General features: G+C 30.1%; 3 protein-coding genes across 4 annotated transcripts; 1 reads left to right on the top strand and 2 right to left on the bottom strand.

The window, feature by feature from the left end:
* Nucleotides 1-2,314: 2,314 nt before the first annotated feature.
* Nucleotides 2,315-5,148, bottom strand: LOC107957807 (cyclin-D3-1). The gene is made up of 6 exons (XM_041113970.1): nucleotides 4,472-5,148; nucleotides 3,805-3,891; nucleotides 3,614-3,712; nucleotides 3,324-3,525; nucleotides 3,082-3,206; nucleotides 2,315-2,960 (listed from the first exon to the last, which is right to left on the bottom strand). Exons 1-6 carry the CDS (start codon nucleotides 4,802-4,804, stop codon nucleotides 2,706-2,708), a joined length of 1,101 nt encoding a protein of 366 aa, XP_040969904.1. The 5' UTR covers nucleotides 4,805-5,148; the 3' UTR covers nucleotides 2,315-2,705.
* Nucleotides 5,149-9,228: 4,080 nt separating this feature from the next.
* Nucleotides 9,229-15,132, top strand: LOC107957809 (protein CutA, chloroplastic). 2 transcript variants are annotated; one of them, XM_016893383.2, is made up of 6 exons: nucleotides 9,229-9,386; nucleotides 13,376-13,491; nucleotides 13,859-13,921; nucleotides 14,146-14,177; nucleotides 14,457-14,551; nucleotides 14,875-15,132. In XM_016893383.2, the coding sequence occupies exons 1-6, from the start codon at nucleotides 9,304-9,306 to the stop codon at nucleotides 14,954-14,956; spliced, it is 471 nt and encodes a 156-aa protein (XP_016748872.1). In that variant the 5' UTR covers nucleotides 9,229-9,303; the 3' UTR covers nucleotides 14,957-15,132. The 2 variants fall into 2 exon arrangements, with proteins under 2 accessions (XP_016748872.1, XP_016748871.1); XM_016893382.2 differs by lacking the exon at nucleotides 9,229-9,386 and adding an exon at nucleotides 12,952-13,267.
* Nucleotides 15,133-15,315: 183 nt separating this feature from the next.
* On the bottom strand, nucleotides 15,316-17,867 carry LOC107957808 (14-3-3-like protein B). Its single transcript, XM_016893381.2, has 4 exons — nucleotides 17,104-17,867; nucleotides 16,814-16,936; nucleotides 15,665-15,781; nucleotides 15,316-15,543 (listed from the first exon to the last, which is right to left on the bottom strand). Exons 1-4 carry the CDS (start codon nucleotides 17,794-17,796, stop codon nucleotides 15,523-15,525), a joined length of 954 nt encoding a protein of 317 aa, XP_016748870.2. The 5' UTR covers nucleotides 17,797-17,867; the 3' UTR covers nucleotides 15,316-15,522.
* Between the last annotated feature and the right edge of the window lie 4,749 nt (nucleotides 17,868-22,616).

Genomic DNA, 22,616 nt, shown 5'->3' with positions numbered 1-22,616 from the left:
TTTTAATATGTCGTAAAGATAAAAATCTCAACATTACAAGTAATAGACAAGTCATTTATATAAGCATCCGATGGACGTATCTTTGCATGGGATATATTTTCATAATATTGTGTTATTTTATTAGACAATTTTACCTCTAGTTATGTCTTTCTATAATATGTTATATATATATATTTCTATGTGTGAGAGAAATATTGCAAAACTTCATACCATTCGTAGACATAATTGGTGTAAATAAGTGACAACTCACTACCAAATTTCACTAATAGTTTTGGTTAACCTATAAATAAAATAAAACAAAGCTTCACACCATATTTATTATAAGAGAGGTATAATTTCCAAACGTTTTAAAATTGAATTAGTGATATTGTCGGTTAACTAATTATCAATAATATCAATCATTAAAAAGCATCGAATTGAATTGGATATCTTAACAACTAATTAACCATTTATAATAAATCTTAAAAAAAAAAAAACTCATTCATCCAAACAGTGTAAAATTTAAATATATAATATCAAAGTTGTATGATCATAATATTACCATTAAGTCAAGGTTTTGTTACCTGATAATAAATAATTATTAATCGGTTAAATTTCAATATAAAATATTCATGGACTTAAATTTCATTGGATGTGTGAGAAATAAAGAAAACGCAGAGAGGGATGAGGAGAAAGGAGTTAGAAAAGTTGTAAAGCTTTTGGGTAGTGGACATGGTTAAGTTGGATGGGCCATTGTCCATTAAGGTGGGAGTCAAAGTCAACATGACGGCATTATCAAGTACTCCAAGTACCACCACCAGCATACCAAGTTTGGGCAAACCGGACAACAGTCAAAGCAAGGAGAGAGACAGAGGTAGTAATTCATTGTCTATTAGCGTTCACACTATCTCCTTAATTCGTGAGGTACTTTTTTGTGAAAAAATCTGTGGTTGTGGCATGGCATGGCTGAGCTCTTCGATTGCTTTGCAAATTACGAAGCTTGTGATACCTTGAAACTCCTCTAGTCACCTCGTTTTGGTACGTTAGGTGTTGTTGTATTGCTCATTGATTATTAATGAATGAGTATCCAAATTCGGCTAAATGCGGTCTCTTTTCTTTTTCACAATTAACCGACGGTTAGTGGTGGCCTCAAAAGACATAGTAAAAGGTGGACATGTGAGAGTCAGAGGAGACAAACATCGATAAATGGGCCTAATATTTAAGAAGACTAAAAGCCTAAGAATCCATCTCACTCAACCCTCTTTATTATTATCGGGCCTGTTTGCACGGAGCAGAGCGGCGGAGCCACCATCATTGTCGCTTGATTGGTCCCAATGCCATTGAAACCGATGGCCACAAGTATATCGACTGAATAGGTTTCCAACGTCTGATGTGCCAAAAGAGTGAGGATAACAACAAAAACAGCTTTATTTATTAGCAGCTGCAGATAAACAGGGAACAGCAACCTCAGTAGTTCATAAAATTTCGTCTTATTGCACAACATAGAGAAACAATCTTTAATTATTGTAAAACAAACAGCAGTCAATCATAACTCCACTCGTCGTCACTTTTTTGTTTTTTTTTTAGGGTCAAAGGCTGTTTAATGGGTTTAGGTCATATCTTTGGGCTTAAAAGATCGATTTAAGTGATTCTGCTGTTAATTTGATTCTTATTTTTTAAAAATTTTGGTCATAATGAAAATTAAATTTATTAGGCTAAATTTTATTATCAATTATTCTTTTTAAAAAACAATCAATAGATATTTATATCTTTTTATATTTTGATAAATCTAGAAAATAAATACAATAATTATAATATTTAAACTTGATAATTAAATCTGCAGTTAATTTCTGTATCGATTTTCAATTTAAAATTTTGAGAAAATTATTGATAAAAATATTATAAAAAAACATGTTTATATCTAAAAAAACATTGGGTTTTACAATCATTATATTTTCGATTTGCAAATAGTAAAATATGAATCCTTTAGTTACACCCATATCTTATGTTGTATGTTCCCAAACCTGATTATTCTATTGCCACTGTGGTTTTGGAGAAAAACGTGAATATTAATTTGGAATCTTTGATGAATTAAATATTTCTAAACACATATTAAATAAATGGAAAAAATAATAAAATTATAGTTCTGAACGGAAATAAATTTAATATTGAATGTTCCATGTGACCAGTTATTGTCAGAAAATAATAATCCATACAAATACCTTCATTTATCTATCTTACTATTTCTTTTAGCCCATTCAAGCCCATTACTTAGAGTTACGCACTTTATATTTGGTAATAACATTATATAATAATAATTAAAATCATAGCAATATAAACAAAATCGAAATTTGGAAATGTATTTCATTTTCATATTACTATTTTTTTCTCTCCCAAAAAACACCAAAACTACAAATTGTATCTCACAAAGCAGAAAAATACTGTTCTTTTTTTTTTCTCTCCCACCTCTCTCTCCATTGCCAGTACTAGCTGTTAAGAAGTCTAATATTTAACAGCTGGTGACACCATCATCAAGTTATCCCTCTGTCCATGCCAAGAGCATGAAATGGCAGCAATTCATACAAAATCCCTTCCATACTCACTCCATGACACAACTTATTCACCATTTTAACACACCCAAAGCTATGGTATGCAACAGTAACAAAACATGTAGGAACGAGCATAGTAGCTTTTTTTTTTCTTGTGTGTGTGTTTGTTTCATGGTTTTACAGCTCCACTTCACAGGGTCTGTTTAGCTTTCTCCTTTTGGTACTGCGACTGGGACTAGTATGTGTCTGTGACGAAGAGTTTGCAAATGAACCAACCGTGGTGTCATCACTTTTATAGCTGAAGCAAGCGGCATCCAGCACCCCAATTGGGCTCTGTGGCAAAGATGGGACAGTTGCATTGCTGCCTACCTTAATAGACCCACCAACCAATGACATATCATTTATCACTTCCACACACTTCATCACTCTTTCCTGCAAATTAAAATCAAACCATATTAGCAAGTAACCAAAGTTAAATCGATCATAATTCAAACTATATTAGCAAGTAATCAAAGTTAAATCGATCATGTATGGACCACCAGGGCTCATTTACCTTTTTTACATGTTGAGTGAGAACAGACATAGCTTTCTCAGTGTCCACTGTTGTGGTTTCTACAGCAACATATATGGCCACTGCTGCTGCAATCTCAGATGGCTTGAATTCCAAGAAGTCAATCCCTACATTTAATTCCCCACCAACCATTAGATCCCTCTCAAAATTATTACAAGAAAATACTACAGTTGTCTTTCTGTGTTTCTGCAACTTCGAATAACACAAGAGAGAAAGGGGGGGACCTTTTATTGTGCTTGAGATGAGTTGGATTGATCCCAATATTGAACTCCTTAGTGGGGTTTTATCATCATTGAGCTTGTAAAGGAAATAGTCTACGAAGGAGAATGGGGTGATTGCTTGCATTCTCCAACTCAAGGTACTCAACACTAAAAGCTCCATTCTTTGTATGGTTCTAGCCTCAAACACAAATTTAGATTCACAAACCTGTTATTCATGAACAAAAAACTATTAGATCAAATCATCTTCTACAACACCTAAAAAATAAAATAAAAACTATTGCTAGATTTCTAACCTGCAAATCTAAAACCAACGGAACTTCAGTCTCCTCCATTTTGGCTGCAAGAGATAAACATGCAACCGCTAGTAATTGCATCATCCAAGCTTTGCCCTTCTGCATTATCCAAAGAACGGAGTTTAGTGAAAAGGGTAGGTCCAAAATGTTTAATATTCTCATGTTTGATTGGTTTTTTTTTTTAAACTTACTGGTAATTCGTAGGCAGAGAGGAACCTGTCCAAGTAGTTTATTGATAAATACTCACACAAAGGTCCAAAATTGAAATGAGCATGAACCTGTTAAACATTGACGATTAAAAAGAATCAAACATTTAAACAAAACTCAAAAGAAAAAGGAAAGGAATGAAATGATGAAGGCCAAAAGGCAAAATAATTGAATCCAAACAGGAAAGGGAAGCATTGCAACTTATACCCTACAAACAAGGACCAATAAAGAGAAATGGAATGTTCAATAAAGCAGAAATAATTTGAAGCCGACGAGAAAGAAATGAAAGACAAATACAATTAAACAATCAGCATAGGACCCAATTACAAAAAGGAAAAACAATCCACCTATACAAAATAAGAAGATACCAAAACAAAGAGAAAACCAAAACCAAGTTTATTTCACATAAACAGTATCAATCAAAGAAAGGGTTTTACTCAGAATAATACAGAGAAAAAGCTTTGCAAATCTAAGGGGGGAAAAAACCAAGATTTTCACTTCGAAACGATCCTCTGATAATGGCAAAAATAAGTCCTATTTAGTGAAATAAATGCACCCACTTCATAAAAAAAAAACTCATAAATGTGAGACCTTATAATTAATCTAATCAGAGTCAATTCTGAATTAAAAAGGATAAAATTAAAAGCCCACCTTCCGAATAAAATCAACAGCTTCATTCCTAGTCGCCGGGTCTAAATCGCCACCTTGTAACCTCTTCAAGTAACCGGCATTGGGCAAATGCTGATGTTCTTTCTCAACCATCAAAACCACACATTCCTCGCTCTGCAACGGTAACCCATCTTCACCGACGCCATTAAAGACTCGGTTTTGATTCGAGTTTCGATAAAAACTATGATCCCATGTCGGCCCAAACCCTCCCACCTCACCACTCCCGCCAAAGTAACAATCGTTATCACCGAAAATGCTGGTGTCGTCTTCTGCACATAGAAGACTCGAAACCATACAATCGAAACTGGGTGCCATTGCAGACAATAAAAAACCTCTCAACAAATTCAAAGAAAAAAATCTAAACTAAATTAAACTCTCTTTTATCGTACCTTCTAAACAATAAATGGATTTTCTACTTTAATTTAAATAAAAAAAAGTGTTCCTTTAATCAAAGAATAGAAATGGGTTTTGTAAGAAATGGAAAAAAAAAACAAGTATACAAATAGAGAGTGAAGTTTTGCAGCAGTCTCTGAAAAAGACTGCTGAAGAAGAGGGTCTCTTAAGAAGTAAATCAATGCCCTTTTTAGGGTAAAAGCAAGAGAGAGAGTGCGTGTGTGACTCTGATAGGGAAAGAGAGTGAGAATCGGAGGGAAAGAAGAGAATATATATATATGTATATACTGCTTGCTAATTTACTAATTATTTATGTTGTTTTTGAGTCTTTGGACTTTCTTTTATATACGTAGAATTTTTATTTTTATTTTTTTTACTTTTCTACGAATTTTTATTGAATCGTGATTGCTTTTGGATTCTGCTTCTTAATAGATTTTTAGAATTTAGTGCGTTGAAAAAAAAGGTAATATTTTGTTATTTTGGTAACAAATGGTAGAAAATTATGATTTATCACTTCATTTGGTGTGTTTATTTACCATAATTAGCCAATAATGAAACTTGTTTAAAAAAATTTTCAATTTTATAATTAATTTTTATATTATTTTTTTTGAAAATTTCACTTTTATATATCTTTTTGAAACGATATTACCATAATTAATGAAAAATCACTTTGTTTCGATTAAATCGGTTTTGGTTTCATAATGTTCCGTGGTGTTGATTAGTAGGAAAGTTTGGTTGAATATCCATTCCTTTTTTGCAATCAATTTGAAAGGGTTTTTTTTTTTATTTCCCTTTCAGTCTACAAATATTCAAGTTTATTATTGTATATATTTTGTGATATTCGAATTAATTATTACATTTTAATGATTAACTTAACTCAGTAGCTAGGGTTTAGTATTAGTTGCACTAAAATTTGATTGTAATTGAATAAATTTGATTAGTTTAGTTGGATTAATTATCAAGTAAAATAGTTTATTTAATTATATGTTTTTAAAAAGGTTATTTTAGTTCAATTTATTAAGTTTTGATTTTAAGCGAAACTGTTTATTTTCAGAAGCTTAATTTAGTTCGATTTATTGAGTTTTGATATTAAATAAAAACGTTTGTTCAATTATGCATTTTCTAAAATGTTAATTTAGTTCTATTTATTGAGTTTTGATATTAAGTGAAACCATTTATTCTATTATACAAAGTAAAACCACTTGTTCAATTATGTGTTTTTTAAAACGTTAATTTAGTTCAATTTATTGAATTTTGATATTAAGTAGAACTGTTTATTCAATTATGTGTTTTTGAAAAGGCTATTTTAGTTCAATTCATTGAGTTTCGATATTAAGTAAAACCATTTATTCAAGTTATACGTTTTGAGAAGATTAAATTAATTTGATTTATTGAGTTTTGATATTAAATAAAATCGTTTATTCGGTAATATGTTTTTAGAAGGTTAGTTTAGTTTTTTATTTATTGAAATTTGGTATTAAATAAAACCATTGTTTTAGTTGTACATTTTCAGAAAGTTGAGTTCGATTTATTGCATCTTAATGGGGTTAGCTTAATTTGATATATTGAGTTTTAATGTCAAAGAAAATCGTTTATTTAATAATACATTCTCAAAATTAATAAAGTTGTGCTTGATAAATCATTGAATTATTTTTGAGTGAAATGAGCCTTTTTCATATTTAATGTTTAATATTTTAAATGTGTTTGATAATTATATTATTTTTTATTAATAATAATTAAAAAATGTTAGAATAAAATAATTAATTAAAAAACTTTGAAGTTGTTAACTTGATTTTTAATTTTTAAAATATATTTACAATTATATATCTGTTTTTTATTTTTAAATCAAGTATTTCAAATGTTATCATATTTAACTTTTATTCCAAGCTATTAAAATTATATAAAAATATTGTATCATTTGTAAAAATCATCTATTTATTAAATAATATAATTATATTTTGTGCTTAATTTATATTAATTTACCAAATAAAAGTTTCATATAAATCCAACACTTATAAATTAAGTGCTAAAAGTTTAGCACTTAATTTTTTAGCTTATCAATCAACACCTACATAACCACTTGTAGTTGAGTTGCAAGGGACTAGTTGATCTTGATTAAGCCACTAGTTGAGTGGCAAAGGACTGTGTGTTCAAGTTTTCTGTTATCCTTTATATCGAATTCAATCATTAAATTGTAATATGGTTGGTGGAATCAAACTAGTTGAATCAGGTTAATAAAGGGTTGAAGTGGCGGTCGAATTGATTTTCTATTTTTTATAATTTTTTAATAATTTATTTAATTAAAATTAGACCGATTGATTGAATTAGAAATTGGTGGGTAGTTTTAAAAACACTGCTTTATAAATAAACAAATAAATAAGAGTTAATTCCACTAAACATTCCCAAACTATGATCTTATTAAAAATTGGTCACTAAACTTCAAATCATTCTAATCACATCCTCCAACTATCAAGATTATATCAATTAGGTCATGTTGTTACTAAAAGCCATAATTTAATTGTTAAATGAACATCAGGGTTTTACATAACATAATTTAAAATAAAACTTTTAAGAAAAATGAGTACCGTAAAAATGAATGTTTAAAAAAAGAACTTTTCAAAACTTTTACAGAAGCTTCACCGTTTATTTATTTTTGTCTAACTTTATTCTTAGTCCGTACCTTTAAAAGTTACATGGAACGTTTTATTTATTTATTTTTTAATTTTAAAGTTAATTACATGGGATTAAACATGTTATTTAACGACTAAATTAATAGTTTTAATAATCAAAGGATTTAATTAATTTAACATTGATAAATTGAGATGTAATTAGAACGTTTTGAAATTTAAATAAAAATTATGGTGGAATTAATTAATTCGATTGTTTTTATGTTAGATGACATAATTTGTGGCAATTTTTAAAAATAAAATTAGCGATGCCATAATTATGTAATTTTAATTATTTAAAGGGATAAGAAAATTATGTGTAAAAATGGTATTCTTAAATGAAATGAGTGAATCCGCAATGAAAACTGGTTAGAGAGAAAGGAGCAGCCGTAAGCCATAAGTAGCAACAAAAGGGTTGAAGATTGGCAATCATCACCAGGAAAACAAGTACAGTTTCCCAATTATTTACCAATACAACTTTCATTCCCATAATTTTTTAATTAAAAATAATCAACATTTAATTTGTTATATTTTTCTGAATTTAATTTATAATTTCAAATTTTAATATAAACGTTAAACTTGATTTTGAGATCAAGTTGTCGGAACTTTAACCTTATCATTAAATTAAAGTATTTCCTTCTGTTTTCTCTTATTTATTTTTATATTTTAATTAATTATATATTAAATTTGAGATAGATTTTTTCTCTTTTATATTTTAATATTTCCCTGTTTTATAATTAATCAAATATAATTTTATTTATGAAAAAAATTAAACATATTTATTTTTATACTAGATTAACGTGTAATTAGATCTTTCTTATATTTCGTAATTGAAAAGAAATGAATGAATGAATTAAATAGGAATTTTTTATTTAAATTTTACTTTGTAAATAAATTTTAATAGGATTTTATGGGATTTTTTTTCTTCAAATTTGATGGATAAATGTATTTTGCACTAAACCTAGTTTCACAAAGAGGAATGAATTATCAACAATTTAAGCTCCGTGATAAGGTTAAGTACCAATTCAAGATATCGTATTCAGGTATATTCTGTACCACTACATGAGAAAATTTAGTTAAACGTCAATGTAAATTACATTTATATTCAAAAATTAATTTATACTTTTTTTTTTATAAATAGAATAGAAAATTATATCAAATTAAATTGAGTGAATCGTACGGTTAACTTTATTTTGTTGAAAGAACCTAAAATCTAAACAGTCGGCGATTAGATTATATTCTCTGAAAATATATCTTATCTACTACTGACCTTCAACTCTCATAATCCGTTAGACTCTCCTAAGCACTGCCATCAAATTATTTTATAAAACTTTTGACCACATTTAAATTATCTATCTAAATTATAATTGTTCTGATACCTTTAAAATGGTTATCAACCTAGGTTTATCATAATATTTTCCTTTTTTCTTTTTAATTTTGGACAGTTAACTTCCTGTGTGTGTCCAACGTTTCTTTTTAAGCATTAGTTAGAACTTATGATTTCAAATTCCAATGATTCCAGTTGGTGAAGTATTTATGGTGAAATCAAATGGAGTTTTTAATGAAAATGTTCCTTAAATTATCCATCTGCATTCTTACCTGTTTTAATCCTTATTCATACAATTGCTATTTTTACTCTGTATAAAATTAATTTTCTCAGTTGAAGTACAAAGGAAAAAAAATGCTAACCCCAATCACTAATTCAAAAATTTTCTTTCTTCCCAAACAGAAACTCAGGGGAACAGCAATTAACACATGCAAGTAGAAGAAGAAGAAAAAAAAAAGCCTTTGAAATCTTATCAAAATCAGCCCCTAAAAAACCATTTTTGTACAAAAAGGTATGGATTTTTGCTTTTCCTTTCGCTTTGTTTTGGATTCTGCAAGTAGAGCTTTTATTATTATTATTTTTCAGCAAGTGAGTGGTTAAATCCTTTTCTTCCTTTTTTTTTTTAATTAGGAACATTAAACAGTGAAACTAGACTTTGAAAATGGGATTAAAATCATTGAAGGAGAGACATTGTCTGAGGGTAAAAATCCCATCATTTTACTTCATCGGTAATGGTGTGTTTTTAAAACAAAACAATGTCTGGTCGACTAATAATATTTACAGTCAAATGAAGACTGTAGAGATCAAGTAAAAGAACATCCCACGACAGTTGGTCCTTTCTTTATTTTGTTTTTCTTCTTAGATGTTCTTAAATCCCACACAGCCAGATTCGATACCCCTCGACTAGGAATTTTTCTTATTGCTCCTTTAATCTCACAATCCCAATCCCATGTTAATCACATTACAATTACGACTTCCATTTGCCTATCAATTATTATTCTACCAATTTTAAAATTCGATTAAAAAAATGAAAAAAATAATTTTAAATGACAATATAATTGTTTTTGAATTATTAGTTTGCCCATTCACTTATCATCCACATAAATCGTGATTTCATTACACCAAGTCAAGTTGATGATCTAATGAGAAGATTTATATTATATGGCCTTAATAATAATCTACTGGTCAAGAGATACACAGGCATTTTCCTTTGAATATATATATTTTTAAATCAATAGAGGAGATAAAATAACTAGCACACCTATAATTGTCCTCATTTTTGGTAGCTCTCTATAAACTAATAGCGCCTTTTGGTCCTAAAACACCACTAGTGGTTCTTCGACCTTCTAGGTGAGTCGTCTCTCCATCATCTTTTTTATCCATCCTCTTTTTGTATTATGATAACTTTGGTTTATCCACCAATATTGTTGATGCGAGTCTATCGAAAATCTGATTTCATTGAAATTAACTATTAGTATATAAGATTTTTGGATATTGAACACTAGATAAAAGGATAATAAATTTAAATAAATAAATAAAAACAAAAATGATGAATTATGAAGGATAGAAAATGTAGAAGAAATCTTTGAATTCAATCTTCATGATTATATTAACATAAGAAGATAAAAATTGGACTGAAGTACGATTTAACCTTGGATGCTTCTGTAACTTCTCAAGGCATTCATCAAAGGCATGCTTAGAATATAAGTAAATTAAAGAGACTTTATTATCACAAATTTCAAACCCTCTTTTCCTTCCCCAATAGTCTTTCAACTTTTTCCAACCTTTTTATATCTTTCTTTCATAAAATCCCCCCCCTTTTATTACAAAATTTCACCCAAATTTTACTTTTAATGTTTTACCCCCTTTTGGACTTAAAAATGAAAATTTGGGAGTCAAAATAAAATAAAGAACAGAACCCTCCCATAGGCATATGGGGGGTGATGTTGTTGTCAGTTATGTTTGTACTAATCTCAAAGACTATATTCCCACCCACGTCCATTTTGATCTAAAATTTAAACTTAAACTAAACAAAAGCAAAGCAAAGTGTTAATGTGATGGTAGTGTTTGAGATCCGAGCTTAACAGAGTGTCATGTCATGCCTCATTGCCCACCACCCATTTTTTTTAACTCACACTTATAAAATTCTTCTTCTTCTTCTTCTTATTTTGTTACTCTTGTGGCAGTTTTTTTGTTTTCCTCATTTATATGACTTAAGGTCAATTTCATTTCGTTTCAATATACTAAAATTTATTATTTTATGTTTTTATTATAATTTATTCATTTTATATGACTTTTTTAAAATTATTTTCATCATAATTTCTTAATTTTTCAAATAAAATATCTTTAAAATTTAGGGTGATTTTTTTTCTTCTTTATATACCAATTCTTTCGCAATTCTTAAATTAGATGAAAAACATGTTTAAATATACTCAAATCTCTAACGATTCTAACTGAATAGAAAATTGAAAACACAAATTTTAAATAAAAGTAAATTGTGCGTGAAGTCAAAAGCTGGAAATATAAAAATTGGATAGAAATTAGGGCTAGCAAATTATAAAATTTTACCATAAGTAATACAAACAAGTAGGTAGAAACTTAGATGAGAGGGTTGAAGTGGGGTTATGTTGTGTAATGGCATTATTCATGTGGTGAAGCTGTTTAAATCGATGTATTTAAAATATGTAAACTGCATAAAAACTAATATATTATTTGTTAAGAATGAGACAGTAAGAAGTGCAAATCGAGGAATCATTTAAGTGATCCAGATTCAGGAATGTAGCTGCACCCCCATTACCCAAAACCTTGATTAAATATATACTTTCATATTTAAACTCAAACTCAAGTTCTTGAGATTCACCCCTTGCCTTAAAATATGACCTTAGCTAACTCATCCCAATACCCCAAACACGACACGAATAAATAAAAACAAGAGTTGTTAGAATTATTTCATTGGATTGGTGATCTATTTGTAGGACATGGGCAACACCGCCACCTACGCCGTGTTCCGCCATCACAACACCCGCCGTATCTCCTCTGTCTCTACTATTTTACGCCACCACCTCCCTTTAAAAATAAAAAAATAAAAAAATTCCCCCACTTGTCCACTTGTTCACTCAGTCATTAACATTCAGATTATACCCATTTTGAGCTAGCATTGTATAACATCATATGACATTTATGGTCTCACCAATAAGAGTTACTGTCTTATCCACAAAATTTATACCTGATTTGTTCTGATTTGTTAATTTATTTTTGTTGTTTATCATAATTTTATAATAGTTTTTTTATTTGTTTTACTGTTTAAATTAGAAGTAATATTCAAGTAAAACTATCTCAATAATAATTAAATATGTGAGAAAAAAATTCACTTTCACTTCTTCCAATTCGTAATACATTTATTAAATCCTGCATTGAAAAACTTAAGTAAGAAAGCAATTTATAATAAAAAAATGAAATTTCAATATCCAATGCCTAAAGGATTGGATGTAATGGGCCGAGAGCAAAAACATTTTGGATTTAAATCCTCAGATTACTAAATTAGTATGGTGGGCTTGATCTTATTGGAGTTGAGTCTTTGCCAACTTTTTTGTTTCCTTTTGGAAATTCAAGCCTAACTAAATCTTAGATATTATTTTAACGAATAAAAACTAAATTTAATAAAAATTATTTTAAATTTTAAATCCCGAGAGTGCAATGATATCAAATTAGGTGAAAATAAGTATTATTCAACCAAATTTTTATTTTTTTTATGAAACAATGAAATAACTTGAAAAGTAAATAAAATTATTCTTAATTTTTTTAAAAAATTAATGAATCTGAATCAATGAAATCCGATATTGTCCGGTTTTATTATCTTCGATTTTAAAAAAATTAAAACTCTATAATTATTATTTTTTTCGAAAACCAAACTGATTCCAATGATGATATTTTCAGCTTTGAACCCATCTTTTAATATCAAAGGGGGGCTAAGTAACAAAAGTAATAGGGGCAAAAATCCCATAGGCCCTTTCGATAATGGGTCGACAAAACTTACTGAATAAAATGGTGGATAATACACGTGGCAAAAACAGAGAATCTCAACTAAAAAATATTCTAAAATTGTGTTGGGAGTCAAGTAGAGTGAATCGAATCGAATGGAGTGAACTCTTAATTTTCCAGTAAGGAATGCCAGAACCTTCTGCCACCTAATATAAAAACGCTACACCCAAACCAAACAATGGCTTCCACTCTCTGTTGTAGAGCATCGTTGCTTGTTTCATCCAACGCAACACGACGCCGTTTCCATCTGGTCGCTTCGTTTTCCACTCTCTCTTCTTCCTCTTCCTCTTCCTCTTCCTCTTATCTCAAAACGGGTTGCGTCCAGTCTCTACCCTTTGTTCGTCTCTTAAGGTAGCAGTTATTCGTTAGCATCACTCCCGCTAAATAATTTAACTATATATATATATGCTAATTTTCTTTCAATTTAGCCTCTAATATCCTTTTGGGATTCTTGTTTAGATCCAAGTTCAGGATCCGTGCGCCTGATAAGACCGTCCCCGCTGTAAAAATGGAAGCGAGTAGCAACAATGTTCCAAGCATCGTCGTTTATGTTACTGTTCCAAACAGGGACGCAGGTTTGTTTGTTTTTTTAACTTTTTGGGTGCTGGAAAGAGTCATAGAAATCTGGGTTTGGTGAAAGAAACCATATTTCACTATCTTAGCTTTTGGGAATTTATAGCCAATGCATATTTTCTAAGTCATTCACAATCAGGGATTTAAATAGCGGTCCGTTACTGAAATAGCGGCCGTTATATAGCGGTAACGGCACCGTCCGAAACCATTACTGCCGAAACCCGCTATACCCGCAATACAATAAGTAATGTAAAATTCACGACCGCGATACCCGCAGTGACCGCAATAGCGTCCGTTATGTCTGCGACCGCGACAAACGCGACGCGACCGAAAACGCAATTTAAATCCCTGTTCACAATGTACGTGCAGGTAGGAAGCTGGCTGATAGCATAGTCAAAGAGAAACTTGCAGCATGTGTGAACATAGTACCAGGTTGGAATCTATATAGTTCTTTATTTTGCGCCATTGATACCATAACAAATGTTTCATCCATTGAAAATATATCTTGTTGCGTAAATGTAAATTGCCATGATATCATAGCAATCTGGTTCAGTCAAAGACTGACAGGTTCTTTGTTTCTGATTTTGTAATCATTTGAACAAACAATGGTTACTAAAATATAATTGTTGTGAAGCATGAATGTATTGTGAATGCAGGTGTGGAATCAGTGTATGAATGGGAGGGAAAGGTATGAACTTTCTTTTGGATAAGTTTCTTCTTTCTTTTTTTCTTCGAATAATGCAAGTAAACCATTAAGGCTTCAGGTTTCCTGGCAAATTGAGAAATATTTGAGAATCTAATTTTTCTTTGAAAAAAATCCTTTGTAACTTAATAGAGTTTTTGCTTAGGCTGCCAGTCTAGGTATTTCTGATGGCCTTCGGTTAAAGCTATGTTTATATTCATTTTATACAAGAAAGAACGAAGTAAATAGGCTATGTCGCTGCTTCTTTAACCAATTTATGGGCAGGTCAACAGAGATCCTGAGGAACTGCTGATAATCAAAACAAGGCAATCCCTTCTGCCAGCACTCACAGAACATGTCAAGGCAAATCATGAATATGAGTAAGCACGATGCCTCCTCTTTATTTTTTTCAACTAAAATGTTATTCAGACGTTGAGTTTGAAAGTTCGAAACTGCAGCTACTACGTAGATGAAGTCATAGGATTGTCTTCAAAAGAAAAAAAATTAAGGGCGTCCTCCTTTTGACTTCGGGACATTATTATCTTTTTACAATTGCATAACTTTTTTATTTTTTGTTGAACCCCTTTTAAAGGTAAGAAAAGAGCACCATTTTATTTTTGAACAAATAAACTAGGAATACAATAAAACAGCAATGGCTAGATTCTTTTCTTTATCTTACTTTTTTACCCTTTCTTTTTCTCAGTGTACCAGAAGTAATTGCCTTACCAATTGGCGGCGGCAGCGTTGAGTATCTAGAATGGCTCAAAAACAGTACAAGGGAGTGAAATTCTCGGATCTTGTATGTGGAGTGACCGTGTGTAAAACCATTTAATCTTTTATGTTTCCTTTTATGAGGATCTGGTGTCTGGCTTGTGTGAATGTATATGGCTTCTTCTAGCCTAAATAAAGACTCATGTTTACAATATGCCATATGAAATCTAAAACCTATTTTTCATAAGAATTTAAGTGTTCTAAAATTTACAGTCGGTTTTGAAAGGATAAATACAATCAACCAATTTGTTTTGAATTCCTTAATTTCCTTTGTTTTTAATCTCTTTTTCTATCTAATACGAATTCTACCCTAGTTATTACGTCCGGTTTTCTATGCCGTCTTTATAAACAAAATCTATCATGGAATTACTACTGTGCAGTAAATATAACTAACTAATTGGAAAATGCCACCTATCCAAGTCACTTCCAAATTCAGAAATCTAGTCGGGAGTAGAGTATAGCATCATGCCATGGATTACTTCCGATTTTAAATTACACACTTTAATCAACATAAGCAAATGACATTCAAAGCCCACCTCCTCCGGAAGAAGACTAGGACCAACACGGGTAACACCACCTTCTATGGCTCGTCTAACTGGTCCTGCATCACAACCAACATCACATACAGTTAGGCACTGGTCACATCAATATATCAAAGTCCCTATAAACATGGTCTTCAAGTGCCTGTACGTGTGTCTATGTGAGAGAGATAGGGCAATGACCTGAACATCCGAAGTCCAGAGAGTAAGGTTATCCCTTAGGAGTTGCATAATGAGAGTGCTGTCCTTGTAAGACTCTTCTCCCAGCGTGTCAAGCTCAGCAATGGCTTCCTCAAACGCCTTTTTATAAAAAAACATGGAATATTTAATGAATATCCAACCATTAATTCATCTTTTATTCTTACTAAAACCATCAACTACTCAGCAACATAATTTTATACATAGACGGCAAAGAATGTTTCAGAAAAATAAGTCAAAATGCCAAAAAAGAGATAGCATTTATTTAAAGCATCCAACTAAGAAAGTCCCCCAAACAGGTCAGAAAGTTGCAGTAAGTTCAGAGGTTGGCCGCGTTCCATTTATTTTCTCCCCATGAAAACAAACAAGGAAGACAATAGGAAAAACATCCAAATAAAAATTCATCTCCTAACATGCATCTATGTAATGTTTGAAAATAATGTATTTGCTACTTAAACTCTAGTGTGCTATGCTCAATAAGGATTTGGTTTAGCATATCTACATGTACACATATAGTATATAACTATTTTGCTAATAAGAGGATTGATATTAATTTCTAGACAATCCTGACCTCACCAACTTAAAACTAAGAAGTAAATTTAAGGTACTAGAATTACTAGAATCAAGCACATAACAAACAGAGCTATATATTTGCAAAAATATAAAATAAAATCATTTGTCACTTTAATTGCGCTAATGCTGGTTAAAACCAAAACTGATTCAAAGTCTTGTCCAATCGGCTCTTAACAAAGTCATCTAGATGAAGTCACCAACACAAGAAGTCAAATCAACCTCGTTTTTTGACCCTAGTAAACTTTAAGGGACAAAATTAAGGATAAAAGTCATAAAATAAGGAGCACTGGACATGGTATAAAACTGAGTTTAATAGCCTCACAAAGAAGACCAAACTTTCCAACGTCAAACTACAAAACTAATTAGATTAATTAAGCTAATAATAATATATTCCTCCATAAAGAAACAGCCAAGATCATCGACCAAAAGTCACATTATGTTTCATTTTTGATTGGTTTAAGCATCAACTCAAGCAAGGTGAAGAGTAGTTTGGAGCTTAAAGCAGATTCACTTGCAAAGGCTTTAAACAATTCATGTTCATGAGTAGAAAATGAAGAGCACCTGTTTAGCCATGCTACAAGCCTTATCGGACTGATTCAGAATCTCATAGTAGAACACCGAGTAATTTAGCGCAAGTCCCAGCCTGATCGGGTGCGTTGGTGCTAGATCCGTCAGTGCGATATCCTTCAATTAATTCAACACAGGATCCAAAATTTTCAACTTCAAATTATACAGAATTCTCAAATCCAAAAACTTAACCCTAAAATCATAATTCCAAGTCAACATAAAAAATTCTACTCTTAATATTCAATTACTTAGTCAAAGCTTGGCTCTAAGTTAAAAAAAGTTACCTGAGCAGCCTTGTAAGACAGCATAGTATCCTCAGCAGCAGCTTTCCTCTCATCACCAACCTTAAACTCTGCTAAATACCGATGATAATCCCCTTTCATCTTCAAATAGAAAACCTTCGACTCACTCGCAGCAGCAGATGGGATCAGATTCGAGTCCAACAAAGTCAAGATACTAGCGCAAACATCCGACAACTCGGATTCAACCTTCGATCTATACTCCTTGACGAGCACCACATGTTCCTCGTTCTTCCGACCTTCTTCTTTCTGCTCGATAGAAGAAACGATCCTCCACGCGGCGCGTAGAGATCCGATTACGTTTTTGTAAGCGACCGAGAGAAGGTTCCGTTCCTCGACGGTGAGCTCGGAAGCAGGAGTAGAGCCGAGGACGAGCTTTTGCATGAATTGAACCATCTCCTCGTAGCGTTCGGCTTGTTCCGCTAACTTGGCTAAATAAACGTACTGGTCACGGCTTAGGTTGTCAGGCACCATCGTCGCCATTTTTGCAGAAATTGGTGAGCTTCCGAAGGTTAGAAAGAGAGGAATATTTTTTTTCCGGGTTGTTTTCTTTTTCTTGTGGGCGCCTAAATTGAAGAGGGTTTTTTTTAATGAAAGGGATGTGGAGGGCAAACTGGTAATCACGTCGTTGGGATTAGTGCAATAATTGTTGGTTTGTTTAAGGAATAATAAAAACATGGGGAATCTTATATCTGATTTGAGGAATGGTGGAAATTTTTAGGACTAATAACGAGTAACATCGGAGGACTCAACCAGCTTGGAACGGTGCGTTTTGAGACGTCAAAAGATCAAACGTTGTGAAATGAATTGAATTTGAATTCCGTGTCCTATCCCATGCCGCCAGTCGAGCTGGCTTTGTGGGTGTGTTTTTTTTTTCTTTTGGCGGCTTTCAGCCTTCAGCCGCGAATTTTGTCGAACCCATAAAAGTATTTTCCACGTATGATAATATATTCGCAATTTTTTTAAAAAAATCACAGTTTAAAATTACTGTGTAAGGTTGACCTTCACTCTAAAGTTGAAGCACGTCGGCTTAAATTAAAATCTTAGTTAATCAAAAATGGAAAGTGCATTATGGAGTCGTGAGGAAACGCCATAATTCTCATCAAAGTAAACCTGCATTAAGGGTAGGCCATAAACTGTAAAGCGAAGATCAAGCAAAAGCATATTAAATTAGCTACGCACAATACCACATGATTTGATTATGCTTAATCCTGTAATAATCCTAACACAACATTGCTCTAATGTTAATGTTGCTTAACATACTCTCTTTTATTTTATTTTTATGAATATCAATATGTTATACTAGATTAAACTAAAAAACAACATGAAGATGTGTGGAAATTAAGTTCACAATTTTAATTACTTTAAATTTATATTTGACTTCAACTGGAATTAAGTATTTGTAAATTTATATTCAATCCAGTTGTATATTAACGTTGAAATGAAACCATTAATTTATTTTTATTTGAATTTTAATTACCAAAATAAATAGATGAAAATGTTAATAATATAAAAGAAAGAAATGAATTTATTTCAAAATTAATATATAATTCAATTTAAATTTAAATATTTATTGTATGTTTGCATGAAAATTTAAAAAAATAAATGAGAAAAGATAAAAATAAAATATAATTATCATTAATAACGTTTTTCATATAAATAAACTTAGAGTTAAAAGGAAGCCTTAGCTCAATAACAATGTTAAGACCTTAACAATTCTAAAATTCCAAGTTCGAGCTTCATTCAATGTAAATAATATGTGGGTTCTTAATTTATATTTATTATAATTTATATCACACCATGTGTGATTTCTATATAAATTTATTATGATAAGGTGATCAATATATATTCAAGTCATCAATTCAATAATGCTTATAATTATTGATTTTAGGTATAATTATTTAAATGTACTATTTGAAAAAAAATTTAAAATAACATCTTTCAAGGATCAAAGATTGAAATTATCATGAATTTTGATTTTTTTTTTCACCGATTTACCCCACTAGTGATAGAAAGGTTTCATCTTTTTATATGAAAGAGTGTTGAGAAAACAAAACGCATGAAAAAGTTTTTATTGGTGTTTTTAATAAATACGTATAAGTTGCGAACAATTTATTAGCTTAATAGTAAAAATATTATGTTGTGACATATAAAGTATTGAATTCGATCTCAAATAATTTCATTCTCTTTTCAAATTATAAAAATATATATACAAGTTAAAACATATAACAAAAGGTATATGCCATAATTTAATTGATTTAATTAAACTATTCAATTATTCTACTTTCTAACTTTGTACTCATCTTACTAATTTCTCAATTTAAAATCTTAAACAATTTAGTTAAGAAAATTCAGCCTTGAATTAGGTTTTCAAACACTTATAAAAATTGGATTGTTACATTTCTCTCTTCCTCATGAAATTTTCTTGCGAAATTTACCTGAAAATATACGAGGATATTGCGGCCATATTGTTTCCTTAGGCTCTTAGGTAGCCTCCTCAGCATCATAACTACACCACAATTCTTTGACCAAAGGAACTCACTTGTTTTGAATTCCTTCGTTTCTCAAGTAAATTTTTATTACAGGTTATTTCTTGTATGATATATGAAAGATTAGAATGATATCTCCATAGCATTGGAACATGAAAAATGTTGTGTATCTTATCTAGTTCAAGTGGAAGAGCCAACCAATATGCTATGAGTCCAACTCGATTTAGAACCTCATAAGGTACAATGTATATCGAGTTCAACTTTTTTTTTTTGTTGAATCTCAATATTTTTCTTAGGAGAACACTTTCAAAAACAGCTTATCTCCATGTGCAAACTTAACATCTTTTTATTTTAGATCAATACATAATTTTTATTAATCCAAAGTTACTTTCAATCTGTATTTGATCAAACCAACCTTATTTTCAGCATATAATTGTTTTTTTTCCCCTAAACTCCAAAAATAGAAATCAAAATGAAGGAAGGAATATTCCAAGGGCATTGATCATATCCACCGGTCCAACCTGTGAATAAAATTAAATTTTACTAATTTTATTTGGTAAAAAAGTTAATAATCTAAATAGTTTATTTGTAAATTGGCTTTCTATTTTTAAATTCACCTTTAAATTTTTTTATTCATTTTTAAATGACTGTTTTTAGAATTTAATTGACGGATTAAATAAAAATTTGATTAAAGTATTATTTTGAAGAGAAGCAAAAAATAAATTATTTTATGAATTAATACTGGACCGATTGAACCTATACTTGAATCAATTGAAGTGGATTATATAAATTTCAATATATATTTTTTATTTTATAAATTTTTTAATAAATTATTTACTTAGCATTAAATAAACTAGTTGGACTAACTGAAAACTAGTGGTGTGATTGGTTCAAGCATCAATCTAATTCCAAAAATTTGCTTTTTATTTCCCCGAAAAATATATCAACTAGTAAGAATACAATACATGAGTATCTTAAGAAAAAATGAGATAAACTTACAAATTGACAGACAAACTTAATAATTGACAGATCACCTTTGATTAAAAATACTTTAAAATGGGTAAAAGTATTTAGGAGTGTTAGGATCGTCCCGATTAAGCAACGAACAAGTAAAAATAGTAGAAGAAATTGAGAAGATGAACACACAAATTTAACGTGGAAAAACCCCTCAAAAGAGGATAAAAAACCACGGGCAAAAATAAATTTACTATAATGGCAAAAGAATGAAGAGTACAAAAGATGGAGATAAAAACTAAACCCCGAAAACCCGAAAAACAAAGAACCCTCAAACGTAAACACAAAATTCTCTGAATGTGTTATGAGTTCTAATCTAATGGGTGTCTCTTAATTCTAAGATTATAAAGGAGCCTATTTATAGGCTAAATTAGTAAGTCAAATAAACTATACTAATAAATGCTAAATATATTATACTAATAAATACTAAATCTTCTAGAAAGAAAATATATTTTTGTTTAACTTGACTTGCAAGCAATCTCTTAGAATTTGGGTCACACAATTCTAACAAGGAGGTACCTTTATTGCAGGGATTGAATTATATTAATCTTTATCTTATTAAATAGATCAATTTAGTCTCAATATTATTAAAAAATTAAACAAGTCTAAATTGTAGTAAAGTTAACATTTAATATATAAAAGTGTATTGAAAAATAATTGTAGTTTAATTCTAAATAATAGATTTCACTTATAAAACCATAAAAACTTTTAAAAAATAATAACTTTATTAGACAATAAATAATATTTTCCAAATAGTAAATATTAACTTTATCTTAATTTGACATTATTTGATTTTTTTAATAATACATAATTGATTCATTTAATAATAGATATGTTAGTTTTTAAAGGGTGAATGTATTTGAAAGGTTTCAAGGATCAGATCAAATTATCCTACAATTAAAATAAAATTTAGTGGTAATTTTTCTAATAAAAGTTAATTTAAATTTGAATAATTTTTATATTCTATTACACTCAGATCATATGCTTAGCATCTACTTTAAACAAGGCTTTAATCTTTAACATGCATGTAGTTAAATGAATGAGATATAAGATTTAAAATTTTACAATAAATTACTTAACAATAATCAAAATTAAAATAATTTAAATTTCATTCAAATATTGAGTTGAAAAAAAAAAATACAATGTTAATAGAGTATCAATAAAAAATTAGATAAAGATAGTGTATAGAGAACCACCTATGAGGTAATTAGAAACATAAATCAATTTTACTGAAAAATAAAGAATGATCAATGATGAAATAATATATATATAGAGAGAGAGAGACCCCCTTCAAGTAGGAGATCCAAAATTTAAATATTTTGGGCATGATTCCGATGTGTCACGTCCCTTTCCTATAATCAATTTGAAGGTAAATTGGTCAATTACTTTATTTCAAGAGGCTTAGGTAAGGTTATTAGGGTGACGATTGGGCATGCTGCCAATCACTTCAAATGAAACGTGACAACTGATATCATAAATGACAGTTATAGAATGAGCTCTACGTGACTTAATCTGAGGAGTTATTCTAATAGGACTTATTTAGAGAGTTAGTTCAAAAATTCGTTCGAGTTTCACATGATTTAGTACGCGAGGAGTTATCTTAATAGGCTCGCTTCAATGGGTGGTTTCGAAGAGTAAAAGTTTGATAGGCCTGTCCAAGGAGTAAGAGTATAACACATGTTTTTTACTAGCATTATTTTTCTCCTAAATTTATATGGAATATCTTGAAATTTTTTATTTGAAATTAGTTTTAGCACAAATGGGAAAAAAAGAACAAAAAAAAATTTATATATAAATTTCGGTTTAATGTATAATTTGATATATGAATTTTAATTTAGTACAATTATACACAAGAAAATTTAATTGGATTCAAATGTATACATAAAAACTTTGATTTTGATTTAATTGGTCACATTTTAAAAAATAAATACATATATTTATTTTCACATTAAACTAATATAATTATTTGTATATGTAATATATCAATGTAAAATG

This window comes from Gossypium hirsutum, chromosome A05 (assembly GCF_007990345.1).
Source record: "Gossypium hirsutum isolate 1008001.06 chromosome A05, Gossypium_hirsutum_v2.1, whole genome shotgun sequence".
NCBI classification, from domain to species: Eukaryota; Viridiplantae; Streptophyta; class Magnoliopsida; order Malvales; family Malvaceae; genus Gossypium; species Gossypium hirsutum.
Note: the sequence above shows the minus strand (reverse complement) of the source record. Positions and strands in the feature narration are given on the sequence as shown.